General features: G+C 45.1%; 1 protein-coding gene across 1 annotated transcript; it reads right to left on the bottom strand.

Moving 5' to 3' along the window:
• Nucleotides 1–5345: 5345 nt before the first annotated feature.
• LOC146021323 (intelectin-like protein) lies at nucleotides 5346–16931 on the bottom strand. The gene is made up of 4 exons (XM_083155115.1): nucleotides 16875–16931; nucleotides 14173–14293; nucleotides 8738–8844; nucleotides 5346–5926 (listed from the first exon to the last, which is right to left on the bottom strand). Exons 1-4 carry the CDS (start codon nucleotides 16929–16931, stop codon nucleotides 5774–5776), a joined length of 438 nt encoding a protein of 145 aa, XP_083011241.1. The 3' UTR covers nucleotides 5346–5773.
• Nucleotides 16932–16957: the final 26 nt, after the last annotated feature.

Here is a 16957-nt window from a genome sequence, read left to right as displayed (position 1 = left end):
GCCTACGGAATTTCGGACAGCCCCATAGAATCACAGCTCCCCTATAACGTCAGCACAGTCCTTCATAGATAGTTGGCACAGCCGCCCATACTCAGCACAGAACCCCACACACACACACCCTAATAGTTATCAGCAGCCAATTTGGGTTCCAGTGCAAACAGTAAAATATGTGCCCCCCCCCCCCCCTTATATAATTTGATATTGAATAAATTGCACACGCCGTAGGCGCGCTCCCAAAAACGGGAGTGACCTAATTATAAGGGGCGTGGTCTAATTATAATGAGTGTGATCTAGCAGGAAAACAATTACCTGACACCTCTTTTGCAACCTGCATGACCAGACAATGGTTACCGCAGGAATGGTCGTTGTCCTCACACGCTTAAGTTGACTGAAGGCTGCACAATGTCATATAAACATGAAGGCCCACACAGTGAAATAGTATGCCTCACAGATCAAACCCAAACAATGAAAGGCTACTTAAATCAATATACACTGTTACACTGTTTATCCGTAATGCCCATTACACATTGCGCATCACACCATAGTGTCCATTAGACATTATGCCACATACCGTAATACCTGTTGTACATTATGTCATACACCATAATGCCCATTACACATTATGCCGCACCGTGAAGACCATTACACATTAATCCACGCAAAATTATGCCCATTGCACATTATGCCCCACACTGCTGGCCATTATGCCACAGACCATAATGCCAGCAGTACTCCTGCTTATACATATGATGCCCCAGCAGTGCCCCTCACACACAATGCCCCAGCAGTGCCCCTCACACACAATGCCCCAGCAGTGCCCCTCACACACAATGCCCCAGCAGTGCCCCTCACACACAATGCCCCAGCAGTGCCCCTCACACACAATGCCCCAGCAGTGCCTCTCACACACAATGCCCCAGCAGTGCCCCTCACACAATGCTCCAGCAGTGCCCCTCACACACAATGCCCCAGCAGTGCCCCTCACACACAATGCCCCAGCAGTGCCCCTCACACACAATGCCCCAGCAGTGCCCCTCACACACAATGCTCCCAGTAATGCCCCCAGTAATGCCTGCAGCTTTGCCAGGTCCCCTGATCCCGCCAGATGTACCTCCTCATCCTGCAGCTTTGACGGGTCACCTGCTTCCACCATCCATGCCTCCTCCTGCAGTTTTGCCGGGTCCCCACCGCCAGCTGTGCCTCCTCCTCCTGCAGTTCCAGTGCCGGGTCCCCTGCTCCCGCCAGCTGCGTCTCCTCCTCCCGCAGCTTCGCCAGGTCCCAACTCCCCAGCTCGTGACCAGACGTGCCTCCTCCTCCCTCAGCCGCGCTGGATCCACTCCTCTGCCCTGCCTGCAGCCAATAGAAATCGGGTAGATGGCACCCAAGGGGACTCCATTACACTGCCTCCCTCGGCAGCATTTTCTTTTACTTAAAAAAAAAAAAATCCTATGCATGGTGGGCCGGCAGGCAGGGGGCCACTGAGATCAGCTTCGCGGGCCACGAGTGGCCCGCGGGCCATGGGTTGAAGACCCCTGGTGTAGACATTTGTATTTGTAAATACAAATACGAATGTTCCATCTTTAGGAATACGAATTGTTGTATTTTCGGGATTGTAAATCCCGAAAATACAAATGTGTAAAAAATAGGTGTATTTCTGCCTACGAATACACCTATTTTTTACGAATCCATTTTGGTAAATTTCCCCCAATATGTATATACACTACTTAAAAGCCTATTAAAATGATGGTTTATGCAATGTACTTTCACTTTGAGCTGTGACCTTTTTTAGCCCAGAAATGCTCCACCCTACCCCCAGACCCTATCTGCTCCTACCTCCAATCTCTGTCTTCACAGCTCCCTCTCTCCTTATCCAGCAAGTGTCCTAGAAAGTGTCCTTGCAAAAATGTCTTTAATTTTTTTTGTTATGAAATCTTTTAGCACACAAAGGAGTAATTGGGTCCGTTGAGTGGCCTCTAGTGGCCACTGGCAGTATTTCACCTTATAGAGGTGAGGAGAGTTAACCTTTTAGATAGATATTTTATGATCAGAAATGGGTTCTTGTTAATTATGTTTTATTATTTGGTTGTGAACAACAAAGCATTGTATATGTCAGGAATTTGGCCCAGAGATTGGCCAGTATTCAATGAGAAAAATTTGCCTTGTTTTATGGCGAGTTTGTGCTGTTTTCGCGTTGGAAGGCGCATTTTGCTCTCCAAAATTGAACCACCCTATTCAATGTGATATTTTCGCCGTCTTTTTAAGTGATTTTCGCCGTGTCTCTCCGTGTAGCAATTCTCCATCTTTTCATGGAGAACTGGAATGTGAACTTTTAAACTAAAAGTTTTTTTTTTTTATTTTGGTGTCAAAGAATCAGGATTTTTTTCTGTGAAGGGGCATGTTATTTTTATTAATGTGCTTATAGTACATGAATATATATTTAATAATAATAAAAAAAAAAATATTCACTTTTTATTTTATTTTTTATACACAGACCGGGCCGCTCATTAGATATTCATATATTCACTGCATCCGATCATTACATATGCACGATCGGGTGCAGTGAATACTGGGTCCCGGGTAGCCCACCTCCCCTCCACATATGTTCTGGGGCAGCCAGGGAGACTTTAATCTCCCTGGCTGCCACCATCCCCCGGCTCCCTGCCGCGGACGCTCGTCCGCTGCAGGGGTTAAGACTCGCCGCGAGTGGCGGCGAGTCTTAACCACATTGAATAGTGGGAGCAGGAGTGCCAGCGAGCCCTCCGGAACAGGGCGAGTGCATGGAGAGAGAAAAAATCTCTCGCCATGCACAGAGAATTTTCACGTTGAATACTGCCCATTTTCTGAAAGAGTGAAATCTCTTGTGCTGAATCTCCCGTTATGTATCTCTGGCACACATCTCTGCGTATGTAGGACCCTATAATGAGCCACATACAGAGAGATTTGTGTCAGAGATTCATAATGGGAGATTCAGCACGGGAGATTTCAAATCTGTCACAACTGCCACAGAAAGTGAAGTAAAACAATGCACTTCATCACAAAAATAATGTTATATGGTATAGACGTCTACCACATAAATAATGTATTCTTTAATAAGTGTTTTTTCACCTCCCCGCCAAAAAGTGGAAGACCATGTAAAATCACAGAGCGGGATGAATGACTGCTAAGTCACATGATGTGTACAAGTGGACATCTCTGTGCTGATTCATAAAGCTGAAGGGTTCCGATATTCCACTAGTATTAATGTAAGCACAAAAACTGCAGTGGGAGCTTAATGGAATGGGTTCCCATGGCCGAGCAGCTGCATACAAGCCTCACATCGCCAAGTCCAGATGGAGTGGAGTAAAGTGCACTGACGCTGGACTGTGGAGCAGGGGAAACATGTTCTGTGGAGTGACAAATCACTCTTCTCCGTTTGCCAGTCAGGTGGCTGAGGGATAGATTAATGCAGCGCTAAACGCGCCGCTAAAACAGTTCCTGCTTCATCTTATTAGCGAGGCGAAGCAGGAGGGGACACCGACAAGATATGTCAACATCTTGCCGGCCGAAGCGGGGGGAGTGCTAACTCCCCCCTCCGACGATGTCCCCTCCTGGAGACAGCGCATCATTTAATACTGATGCACCGTCTCCTTCCCCCCAGGCTGGCTGACTGGGCATGCGCGGGATCTCGCTACTCTCGCGAGACCCCCAGCGCAGCTCAGAGCCAGCAGCAGGGACAGCGCTGTCCCTGCTGAAGGCATAGGGCATCGCCGCCTGCAGCTGTCGAAGTCGATAGCTGCAGGCGGCTGAACGGTCAGCGATGCTGACCGTTCATAAATCAGGCAGGAGCGCACTACGAAATATCGTAGCTGCGCTATGCCTCCTGCCCCACCCAGCCGCCAAAGTACCCGCTCAGCGGGTGTCATAGATCAGGGGAAGCTCTATCCCCTGCCATTAGGCATGGGGATAGCACATATCCCCCTGATTATCAGTTCATAAATCTACCCCTGAGTTTGGCGGATGCTGGGAGAATGCTACCTGTTAGGGTAGTGGAGGCCCACGTGCAGACTCCAGGCCAGAAACACGAAGTTTCAAAAGTGATCAAATGGAGAGTGATAAGCAACGAGACAATCAGCTCCTAACTTCCATGTCACAGAATGTCAGGTAGGAGCCGATTGGTTGGTTGTTTATCACTATCCATTTTATCACTTTTGAAGTTTAGTGCATCTGGCCCTATATCTGGACCCCCTCCTCTCTAGCCAGCAGCGCTGTAGATGCTGGGCATTAGGGTCTGGGCCTTATCCCATGGATTTGCTTACTGCTCATGTGGAAAAAAAAATGGCGGGAAAATTGTCCTAGGGATTTCTGCAGCATCGCTGCTGCTGACACGGGACTCCAGATGGTATGTATCAAAAAAAAAATAGGTGCATTGTGCGCGGGCATGGGCCCCCTGGACCACGGGGGCCATTTTGTGCACTGCACCCATTATAAATACTCTGGAGAGAGGTGGAAGCTGTCACAGCTGCAAAAGGGGGGGACCAATTTCATATATGGGCATTTGAATACAACATCATTACAGTCCTTGTTGGTGTAATGGCCAGGCGTCCGAATACTTTTGTCCATATGAAGTCCCCTGTTAAAATGATACAAAGACTAATTTCACTAATAATAACGTGATAATATTGTACATCGTTAGATTATAGATTTGTATTTTTTTAGTGACGATCCACTGGGTGTTTGGTACACTAAAATAAATATTACTGATTTCCTACGGTAAATGTATAATTAACCCTTTGAGTGCCAACGTTGCTGTGAGCGAGCCTCAAAATATCCACTAGAAATACCAGCGCTGCTCAATTGCGACGGTTCTTTTAGTATAAATAAATACAAATACAGCCAAGTCAATTCATTGAAGTTTAGTTATATATTGCACCCAAAGAACAGTCGTGCGCGGCGCTGGCATTTTTCATGGATATTTTGAGGCTCGCTCACAGCAATGTTGGCACTCAAAGGGTTAATTATACATTTACCGTAGGAAATCAGTAATATTTATGCAGGACCAGTAGATCTGCTTGCCTGCAGTCCCGACTCCCGGCGCTCCGCCTGCTGCTGCTAATGAAAAGTAGCCCTAACAAAATGTCCACCCCCTTACAGCAGACAGGAGGAGCCATTTTGTTGTAGGCAAGTAGATTTGCAGGCCCTGTAGACCTGGCAGCGTCAAGCGGATGGATGAGTGAGGGTAAACTTTACTGGGGAAGATGGGTTGGGGGACGATGAGGGGGTTGGGATCGCTGCCTAAATTTTCCGGTACGAGGGGCATATTTTGTTGTTATACTAGTGATTATACAAGATACACTGAAGACATGCAATTCAAAGTCTTTGCCTTATACATATTATAATTTATTGGTTCACTGCCAACTGCACTTTACAAAGAATGTTTAATCATACATTTAGGGCCAGGCCTAGGGTATTAATCAAAAATCCACGGGGTAAATTTGCTAAGAATGGAGTTCTATTGAAGATAGGAAGTTGCCCATAGCAACCAAAGAGATGCTATATATTTATCTTCTAGAAGGTGCTAAATTATAGCTTTAGTAGTAATAACAAAGTAGACTATGATTGGTTGCTATGGGCAACATACCATCTTCAATAGAATTCCCATCTTAGTAAATGTATCCCTAGGTTTGGAATGGAATTCTAGCTCTGATTTTATTGTAATTCTATAAAAAAAAATATCATTTCCTTTCTGTTCACAAATGTTTCAGTATTTATCCAATATTAAAGTTAGTCAGCGGGATCAGTGGTAGAAGATCAGTACGGCAGCCTCAATCATTTCCTTGCTACTACTCCATGCAGTGTGCGTGCCAACTCCATTCCAGTCAAATGCTGTGAAGTCTCCGCACTGCCTGGGGTCCGCCTCAGGAATGTAGCCACCTCCACCAATGCAGTGCTGTAACATAACACACAGATTCATATTTAGAAAGTTAAAGGTAGAAAAAAAAAAAAGTGCTGCACTACCGTCTAGCAGCATTAAGCAGGATCTAAGGGCACCCTGAGTGCTCCTCCTCCGCTATTCCATTCAGTAAATACCTGTGAGCAGGGTATGTGTGATAGCATCTGGGTAGAAAATATGGTGACTAGGGACGGGATGCTCTAAACCAGAAATCCGGTAAAAAAACCATTATCGGGGTTTTTACTGCATTTCTGTATTCGCTCACCCTCCTCAGCAGTGTCAGCGCTGCGGAATGAATCACCAGCAAAAGCTGGCGATTCCCTGCAGAAGCCTATGGGCTTCTTACCGCAGTGCTGTGTTGTGAGGGATCCGTCACAGATCCCTCCCAGCATGCCCCCCGCCATCCCCGTCGCTCTGCACATGCGCAGATGGACTCCCAGGTCTCAGACCCAGAAGTCCAGTGCCGGAGCCGCATTGCAAGGGACCGCAAGACCTGTACTTTTGCGTTAATGATCGTATGTGTTACAGCATATGCGATCATTAACAATGTGAAGCCCGGCGGAGGGGGACGAGAAATGTTAAAGCATCCCGCCCCAGATCCTGTATGTGAGGGAAAAAAATCTGTTCTACAGAGGGGCATGTGAAGAAAAAACTGACAGGAAGTAGGGGCAAAAAAATGGTGGACATATAATGGCATGCTGGAGAAAATGTAATGTGTAGGGGTGCTGCATGTGAGGTGGCATGCAAGAGAAAAGCTAGCAGGCAAAACAAGGCAAGCTAGAGAAAAGCTGGTGGGAAGATGGCATGTGAGGAAATAGCTGGGCAGCAGGCATGTGAGGTAAAAGCTGGTGGCATGTGAGGGAAAAGCTGGTGGGCAGGTGGCATGCGAGGGAAAAGACACACTGAGGGCCTGATTCTTGTTCACCCGCAAAAACAAATTATTTCTCTAATGGACCAAACCATGTGCACTGCAGGTGGGGCAGATGTAACATGTGCAGAGAGAGTTATATTTGGGTGGGGTTCAAACTGACATCTATATCGCAGTATAAAAATAATGCAGCCAGTATTTACCCTGCACAGAAACAAAATAACACCCAAATCTAACTCTCTGTACATGTTACATCTACCCCACCTGCAGTGCACATGGTTTTGTCCATTAGAGAGAGAGAATTTGCATTTGCGAGTGTACCAGAATGAAGCCCTGAATGTAGAGATGTCCACCAACTGGACATCATCACAAGCAACGTTATTAGTAAGGGGTGTCGAGAGATGAGGTTGTGTAGTTAAGGGCCACACTGCACTGCTTTGCCCGAGGGCCCCTAATGCTATTACACATACCTCATACTGGGTGACCCAAAATCATATAAAGGCATCCACTCTCAACTGGCAGGGAAGCCTGGCTACATGCCCACGACACTCCACCTGCCACTAGGAATGCTCATTGATTGCACAAAAATTAGGCCAGATGTATCAAGCTTCGAAAGTGATAAAATGGAGAGTGATAAACAGTTAGCTAATAAGCTTCTACCTGCCATGTCACAGACTGTGTTTGAAAATTGTCAGACAGGAGCTGATTGGTTGGTTGTTTATCACTCTCCATTTTATCACTTTTGAAGCTTGATACATCTGGCCTTTTAAAGATCTGGCTCCACCACGGCATCCTCCACCATACACCTCAGAACAGGGCCCTTACGGTTCTATATGCCCCTTTCAGACCGCACATATAAACCGGTATATTGCCGTTTTTTTTACGGTTTCAAAACAGTTATATGTGCAGTCTGACAGATCCAGAGCGAATTTACCGTTTTAGAATAACTGGTATTTTAAAACGGTAAAAAAGCAGGGTCGTACCCGTTTCAGACCCGTTTTTTTTGCTGTCTGAACGGGTCTGAAACGGTACCCAGGCAGCAGTGAGCATATTGGTCCCCAGCGTCGTGCATATTTAATGAGCCGGACGCTCATTTCATGTGAACATGTGTAATGAGCGTCCGGCTCATTAAATATGCACGGCGCTGGCTCAGAGGGGACCAGCTAATGCTCAGTGTACCCTGCCCCTGCCTCAGGTACTGGTGGTTGGGTACCTGTAATGTGTGCCCAGAAGCAGCGAGGTATGCAGTGTGTGACATTGCACAGCCCTCCTTACAGCAGCCCATACGCCTCCCTCCTGCCCGCCCCGGAAACTGCATTCTCGTTGCACACGATGTTCGCAGGCTGCGCTTCCCAGCTGGAAAACATGAGGAGAGGCTGCCGCGGTTCGTGTGGTTAGTGCTGGGGGACAGACAGCAGAGGAAACATGTGCTGCTGACACCGGGGATGGGAATAGGAGGATGGCCGATATTACTGTGCTGCTTCCCCGATTCTACCTGGATCGGAGAGAGACCTTCGGGACTACGGGTGTCTGCTGACCCGCAGAGCTGACACTCAGACCACCGGGAGCCATTCTAGTAGCAGGGGAGCCAGATTATATATATACCCAGGTGTGACATGTATTATATAACGCTGCCTGACTTCTGTAGTAACCTTTATTTACTAACCACTTCCATGTGCCAGCTGATGCTGCCTTCACACCGCAAACCTGCTTTAGACCAGGTATTTACATGCGATGTGAAAGGGGTTAAACTTGCTCTGACCCGTTTAAAAAAAAAAAAAAAACTTTTAAATACCTGGTCTAAGCAGGTTTTGCGGAGTGAAAGCAGCATAATGTTATATTCACTCATAAGTCTATGTTATGTAAATCCTAACTTACAGTATTCACATGGTTAGTTATAACTGGGAAAGTATCACAGGTGGTGAATGGCAGCAACTTACATGTTCCGAGTTACAACCATTGGTCACTTTCACTCCGGCACATAACGCCAGCGCTGCTTTCTCAGCGTTAAACACACGGAATTGGATAAAACCAGCAGTGATTTCATCTGCAAAACAGGGTTTAAGGTTAGATTATACAGTGTGAGAAATGCAGCTCACTTTTATACAATACCATTGTAACAGTACATAACAGCCACAACACACGGGAGGTTTACTGACAGTTCCAAATAGTAATAAAATATATATTAGATTTTATACAGTATGCCTGTAATGAAAACTCCTTCGGCAAATGCAGGACCACAACAACAATAGTATATAATGGTGATCATACATCTCATCTTTCAGAGGTTCCAAGTCAGGAGTTTCCGTGCCATCAGTGTGTCCACAAAGCGGGTGGGGCCTTGTGTGGAGGGGCGGAGCATCAGGCGGAGGGGAATGGCATCATCATTATGTGCGCGTGCCCAGCACTCCCTGAGCAGCCCTACATGACCTTATGGGGGATGTGATACTGCCCGATTTACCAATATCCAGATCTGTGGGCTACAGATCAGGTATATAGTTCCGGCAGGATATATGCACCCCATAAAATGTTTAATAGAAATATATATATATATATATATATATATATATATATATATATATATATATATATATATATATATATATATATATATATATATATATATATATATATATATATATCTTATATGCCGGCACTCCAAGACAGCTTTATCCGGTGCACTCTCCAAGCATAAGATAGTTCCACAAGAGAAGGCGCACACGGAAACCAGTCATCAGTTTCAAATAGATATATTGGGCATAGATATAGATATATGAAGCAGGAGAATCGGCACGCTCACAAATATTAAGCAGATGCCCCGGGTGCCATCACTGATATAAAACAGGTAGGTAATGATGAGCGTCACTCCAGAGGACTTTGATGTATAAATACTTTTTATCTCAGAAGATCAATTAGGATACATGTACAGCAAGTCGACGTTTCAATACATAAATGTATTTTTATCAAGACCACATGCTCCTACGAACTGAACAACCACTGGTGTGGTACAACAAGAATATATGCATTTACTTACCGGACTGCGGCTGAGTGCAGACGTCGCTCCGTCTCCTGCAGGAGATCGGGCGCACTCTGCTGACATGATCACTCCCTCGTTGCCAGGCAACCTGTGGGGTAGTGACGCGTCCTCAGCCGCACGGACCCGTCACACATGCCGGGCTCATGGAAACAATCAACTGAATAAAAGACAGCATGAGCAAATATAGGACTAAGAAAAAAATGCAATGTAAATGCCACAATATATGTACACAAAATGATGACAGATACAACGCTGTAACACAATACAATGCGCTGCACCACAATGAATAGCAGGTAAATGGGAGTGATCACAAAAGGATGCGAGTGATCACAAAAAGATACCCCAGTTCAAACGATCATTAAGTCCCAGCGGTTTCACAGTCTGAAGTTTGTGAATCCATTTAGATTCCATTTTCAACAGTGTGTGATCTCTGTCTCCGCCCCTTGTGTTTGTGGGGGCATGATCAATAATAATGAATTTGAGGTGGTAGGGGATTCCATCATTAGGAGAACAGACAGGGCAATCTGCTATCGGGACCGCGATCGCCGCACGGTCTGTTGCCTCCCGGGTGCTCGGGTACGGCACATCGCGGACCGAGTCGACAGATTGTTGGGAGGGGCTGGGAGCAACCCGGCGGTCTTGGTGCACATCGGCACCAACGACAAAGTCAATGGTAGGTGGGATGTCCTCAAGAAAGAGTATAGGGAATTAGGTGAGAAATTAAAGGCGAGGACATCTAGGGTAATTTTCTCGGAAATATTACCAGTGCCACGCGCTAGCTCAGGGAGGCAGAGGGAGATCAGGGAGGTAAATGTGTGGCTTAAGGATTGGTGTAGGAAAGAGGGATTCGTGTTCATGGAACACTGGGCGGACTTCTCGGTCAGGCGCCATCTTTTTTGCCGTGATGGATTGCACCTGAACGAGGAGGGGGCTGCGGTGCTGGGGGGGGGAAGGATGGTTAGAGGGTTGGAGGAGATTTTAAACTAGGCGACGGGGGGGTGGGGGCAGCAAGACATTATGGGACCATCAGGGAGAGAAGCCGGACTGGGATCAGGAATCATATGGGGGAAGGAGATGGGGGGGGGGGGACGGAGACATAGACAAAGCCCTGGGACATAACAAGGGTATAATCGGGGGTAACTCTCAGGGTGCATCAGGAATGTCATGTAATAAAATGTTATGTTGTAACAGTCACGTTACCCCATTACAGTTCTTAGGTACAGATGATCTTAGTATACGGGAAGGAGGGAATGACAGGAAGAATTCCCGGAACTATGGAGAGGGCAGGCAGTGTGCATGGTGGGGAGGCCTGTAGAGAGTCTATTGAAGGGGAGAGGGGAAAGAGGAAGCTAGTAAAGAATTCAAATGGGTCCTGGGGTGAAACTAATCACAATATTAGAGCCATATCTAAAAATAAACATAAATTAAAATGCTTACTGGCTAATGCAAGAAGCTTAGTGAGTAAAATCGGGGAGCTTGAAACGGTGATCAGTAGGGATGACTACGACATCATTGGTATTACAGAAACATGGTGTAATGAGTCGCATGACTGGGCATTAAACATGGAGGGATATACACTCTACAGGAAAGACAGGGAAAATAGAAGGGGCGGGGGTGTGTGCCTATATGTAAATAATAACTTAACATCATGTGAGAAAAATATGAGCACAGACCTGGAAGACGACAACTCAGAGACAGTGTGGGCAGAGATAACCGACAATAATAAGAAACCAAAAAACAAATTTATAATAGGGGTATGCTATAGACCACCAAATATAAATGAAAGGGAAGAGTCTCTTCTTTTAAACCAAATCAAACAAGCATCAAATCAGGGTCAGGTATTAATTATGGGGGATTTTAATTTACCCGACATTGATTGGGAAAACGAAACAGGTAAATCAGCAAGAAGCAATGGTTCTTAAGCTTACTTAAAGACCAGTTTATTACACAAACGGTAGAAACTCGTGATGAGGCGCTCTTGGACTTAGTATTAACAAATAACACAGACTTAGTTTCAAACACAAAAGTAATTGAACAATTAGGGAATAGTGATCACAATATGGTTTCAAAGGAAATTAACTTCAGTAAATTACATCAAAAAGGATCTGCAAAAATACTAAACTTCAGAAAAGCGAACTTTGAATTATTCAGGGAAGCCCTTACAGGAATTGGGTGGGAAACGGTTATGGAGGGAAAAAATGCAGAGGAAATGTGGGATACTCTAAAAAAGGTGCTTGATTCACTAACTATTGAATACATTCCTAAAGTAATTAAAGGTAAATTCAACAAAAAAAAAGCCACCATGGTTGGACAAAGAAGTAAGGTCAGCTATCAACAATAAAACCAGAGCCTTTAAATTCTATAAAAATAACTTGAATGAGGAGGCGTTCGCAAAATACAAAAAATCAAACAAAACTTGTAAAGGGGTAATCAAAGCAGCTAAAATATTATATGAAGAGTGCATAGCCACTGAAAGCAAAACCAACCCAAAGAAGTTTTTTAAATACATAAATAGTAAACGTTTAATTAAGGAAAACATAGGCCCACTAACTGATACTAGTGGAAAAAGTGTTACTGAGGACAAGGGAAAAGCAAAACTGTTAAATGATTTCTTCTCATCAGTATTTACTAAGGGAGAGCAGACTGTGGAACGAACATTTACCACAAACGGGACAAATAAGCCAGATCTCATTGTGGATTTCACGCCGAAGGAAATAATACTGAGGCTAAGCAAACTCAAAACAAATAAGTCACCAGGGCCAGATGGGATTCATCCGAGGGTATTAATGGAATTAAGGGATGAACTAGCTACCCCCCTACATTATATTTTTAGCAAGTCACTATCGTCAGGTATAGTACCAAAAGATTGGAGAATAGCAGAGGTAGTGCCAATATTCAAAAAAGGAAAAAAGGAAGATCCCGCTAATTACAGACCCGTTAGTTTAACATCAATTGTGGGTAAACTATTTGAAGGATTTTTAAGGGATGGTATCCAGGAATATTTAGATAATCACCGTCTACTCAGTACTAACCAACATGGGTTCGTGAAAAATCGTTCATGCCAAACTAATCTACTAGGGTTCTATGAAGAGGTTAGCAAAAACCTCGATAATGGAAATGCTGTAGATGTGATTTTCCTAGATTTCGCTAAAGCATTTGATACTGTCCCACACAAGAGATTGATTAATAAAATGGAGAACCTAGGATTGGGTGAAAATATCTGCAGATGGGTAGGGAATTGGCTATGTAATAGAGAACAAAGAGTGGTTGTGAATGGTGCCGTATCAGATATGATACCGGTACTAAGTGGAGTGCCCCAGGGCTCGGTTTTGGGGCCCATTTTGTTTAACATTTTTATTAACGATATTGGGATAGGGTTACTCAGCAATGTATCCATCTTTGCGGACGATACAAAACTTAGCAAAGTCATCAAATCACCAGAAGATGTCACCATGCTTCAAAATGATCTTGCAATTCTAGATGAGTGGGCTAAAAAATGGAAGATGAGGTTCAATGTAGATAAATGTAAGGTTATGCACCTTGGGAGACACAACCAGTGTGCAAGTTACAACCTTAGCGGAGAGGAACTGGGTAATTCCATACTTAGGATCTAGGAGTCCAAATAGACAGCAAACTAGGATGTAGTGCCCATTGTAATGTAGCTACAAAAAAGGCCAACAAAATTCTGGCATGTATTAAGAGGGGAATGGAAACTAGGGACTCAAGGGTAATTATGCCACTATATAAAGCATTGGTGCGACCTCACCTAGAGTACGGAGTACAGTTCTGGGCCCCACACTATAAAAAGGACATCATAGAATTAGAAAAAGTCCAAAGGCGAGCAACAAAGCTTATTAGGGGAATGGAGAATTTAAGCTACGGGGAGAGATTAAGCAATTTGGGACTATTTACATTAGAAAAGAGACGTTTAAGGGGGGGACATGCTCAACATGTACAAGTATATCAAGGGCCAATATAAGGAACTGTCACACACCCTATTTTCTACTAGAAAGGAATCTAGGACGCGAGGGCATGAGTATAGATTAGAAGAAAAAAGATTTCATTCAGCTAGTAGAAAGAATTTCTTTCCGGTCAGAACAGTCAAACTCTGGAACTCTCTTCCCAGAGAGGTGGTAATGGCTGGCTCATTAAATGCGTTCAAGGCAAAGTTGGACAAACATTTACTGGAGAAAAACATCCATGGGTACAAATAAGAAATATAATTTGTCTGTAAAATACCAGAACCTACCAAATCAGCAATGGATATCTATACCAGGTTGAACTAGATGGACGCAAGTCTTTTTTCAGCCTTACCTACTATGTAACTATGTAACTTACTTCTTCCATTTGGTGAGTAGTAATTAGCTGTCTTCTCTGCATCTCCAAAATCATACACAACAGGTGGTGCGGGTCCATTGTTTGTAGGGCAGCTGCCAGTTTTGTATATTAGTGGGTATTTCTGAAAGCAGATAATGAAGGTAGCGTTATACTCTGGAATGTGTACAGCACTGTTCTAATCACCAGGTGCTTTCTTATCATTTCTTATAACTTGTTGGGGATGCACATAATTCATCAGTGCCGGATTATTCACGGGGCAACAGGGGCCCCCACACATCCGGTGCCCCCACACCAGCACTGCTGCGGCAGTGTCGGGTGGGTGGCAGGCAGAGGGGTCAGGCAGCGCGGGGCGGGCAGGGGGTCCCTGCGGCAGATGGGAACTAGTAGCGCTACTAGTTCCCATCAGCTGCAGGGACCCCGTTGCTGACTGCCCATCCGCCGCAGGGACCCCGCTGCCTCCCCAGCGCAGCATGGACCCTGCTGTGCGGAGCCCCGCTACCTGGACCCCACGTAATCCGACCCTGTAATTCATATTGTAAGGTCATTTCAATCCCCATCGCCTCGTGTGTACGGGGCTTTACTCTTACTATGCTTAGTAATACTATTATTAATATTGAAAAGTGATATCCACCTCATCCCCAGTGCTAATAATCTTCCTAACCTAGAGCATAACTGGGTGAGAGAAAGGTCTTCACGCTCCTCGTGCTTTCGTATGGGGATCGATGTTTTGCTACTGCACATGTGCATAAGCATTTATGTCAATGTGCTGGCTCCCTTTGTGAATTTTGTATAGTCTCTGGCCAGTTTGCACAGAGCAGTGCGGGAAAGGGGCGTGGTGGGGCCGGCGTGGGTTATGTCAATGGGAACGATCAGCATTTCTTGGTCGTCGCCATGAAAACGCTGGGCGTTCCAATGGTGATTCGTCAGTGTAGCGGGTGTTGGGCGGGCAGCAGATGCCATCGGATGTCAGCTGCCTGCCTTGTTCATGTACCAGGGTGCCGCAAATCTGAGTCACCAGAGAGTGACTTAGATTTGCAAGTGCTTTAGAAATCATTTGATGGTCGGCGGCCTTCAAATGATTTCTGCCCCGCACGCAAGCTGCGAATGGATGGGATTGGTATGTAATCCCGGCGGTCGGAATCCCGACAAGGGTGGGATGTGGATCGCCCCCCTGCGGGCTCGCTACGCTCGGCACACTAATTTATTCTCCATCTATGGGTGTCGTGGACACCCACAGAGGGACAAAGTGCCAGGATTTCGGCGGTCGGGATTCCAGTGTCGGGATTTTGACCGCCGGGATTGTGACTGCATCCTGAATGGAGGTCTATGCAAAACATCTATTCGCATGCGTGCTGGGATATTCAACTTGTGAGGGTAGGGCGGACGTTCACGCGGGCTGCGTTTAGTTGGCTTGCAAAGGTGCGAAATTTGCAGCTTTGAGAGTCAACCATAATGACCTCCATACTTCCGAATATGTTATCCCTCAAAGGTCAAAAAATTTGAAAGCCAAATGCAGTAAATTGTTCATAATGTGAGGTCATCACTATGGGCCTTATTCTGATTGGTGCGGTCCGTTCAGACTTCTTTTGGAGGGCGCTTTTTAGCTATCTGCGCATGCGTAGGAAACGCAATACGCATTTGCAACGCAGCGTCTGCGCACTCGTTCTCACCAATACCGTCTACAAATGTGCACCGAACTCACTCGGAAAATATTGGCGTAACATGGGCATCATATGGGCGTACACAAGGATACGGTTTCAAAGGGGGCAAAACTGGGCGTAAATCTGGGCGTACACGAACAGTGGTAGGTGTGCATTCGGACCGGACACCGAGTGCAAGCGAACCAACACAGCAGAAATCTGCGGAGTCCATGAGCAAGTTTCAGTTCTCGGAGTGCACTGGTTCATGCGCTAGGCATTCAGATCGCCCAATTAGTACGCCCGCACCTGAAGCACTCTCAGCTGACCACAATACAATCCATTCCTCTACTCATTAGAGATTACACTCTTTTCACAGGTTCAATTGGAAGCATTGCTTCCCGATTGACTCTTGAGGGGTCTGGGATAAAATTCTTTACACCTGAGGCAAATATAGCTAAATAAATCACATCACTGAGCCTAGATATAATCAATATATTTTTCAGATGCAAATATATGGAAAAGGCTCCTGTGATCTTATCTAAAATACCATTGTCTCTGCAAGGGTATTAGTGACCTGTCTATTTAACTAGTTTTTTTAAGATATATGTTTTAAACTGTTTAATACTATGACCACTAATTGTGAATAAATTGATTATTAATTAACAGACATCATAGTAATACTGGTGCGCTCTCTTATTGGGCCAGATTCTCTAAGCTTCAAAAGTGATAATTTGGAGAGTGATAACCAATCAGCTCCTACCTCACATTTTTCAAACACAGTCTGTGACATGGCAGGCAGTAGCTGATTGGCTGGCTGTTTATCACTTTTGAAGCTTAGAGAATCTGGCCCATTATCTTTTTGGTAATTTGCATTCTGATTGCACAGAAGTCCCCAATTGAGAGCTGCAATTGTTAATTGGAGGGACATATATTGATGTGTGTGTATTTTACGGTTTTATTCTATAGAGGCTGGATTTAAAGTGCGCCCAATGTTTTGGCCACTTCTTTGCATACCCCTGTGTGTCTGGAAACAAATACATCACACAGGTGCCCAAGACATACCTGTGGTTTTGCCATCAAGTGCTCAAATTTTATCTGTAGCGTTAAACTTATTTCCATATACAGTACTATGGCTAGATTTTCTA

Source organism: Crinia signifera, chromosome 7 (genome assembly GCF_055691185.1).
Source record: "Crinia signifera chromosome 7, ASM5569118v1, whole genome shotgun sequence".
In the NCBI taxonomy this organism is placed as follows: domain Eukaryota; kingdom Metazoa; phylum Chordata; class Amphibia; order Anura; family Myobatrachidae; genus Crinia; species Crinia signifera.
This window is presented reverse-complemented; position numbering and strand designations above follow the sequence as displayed.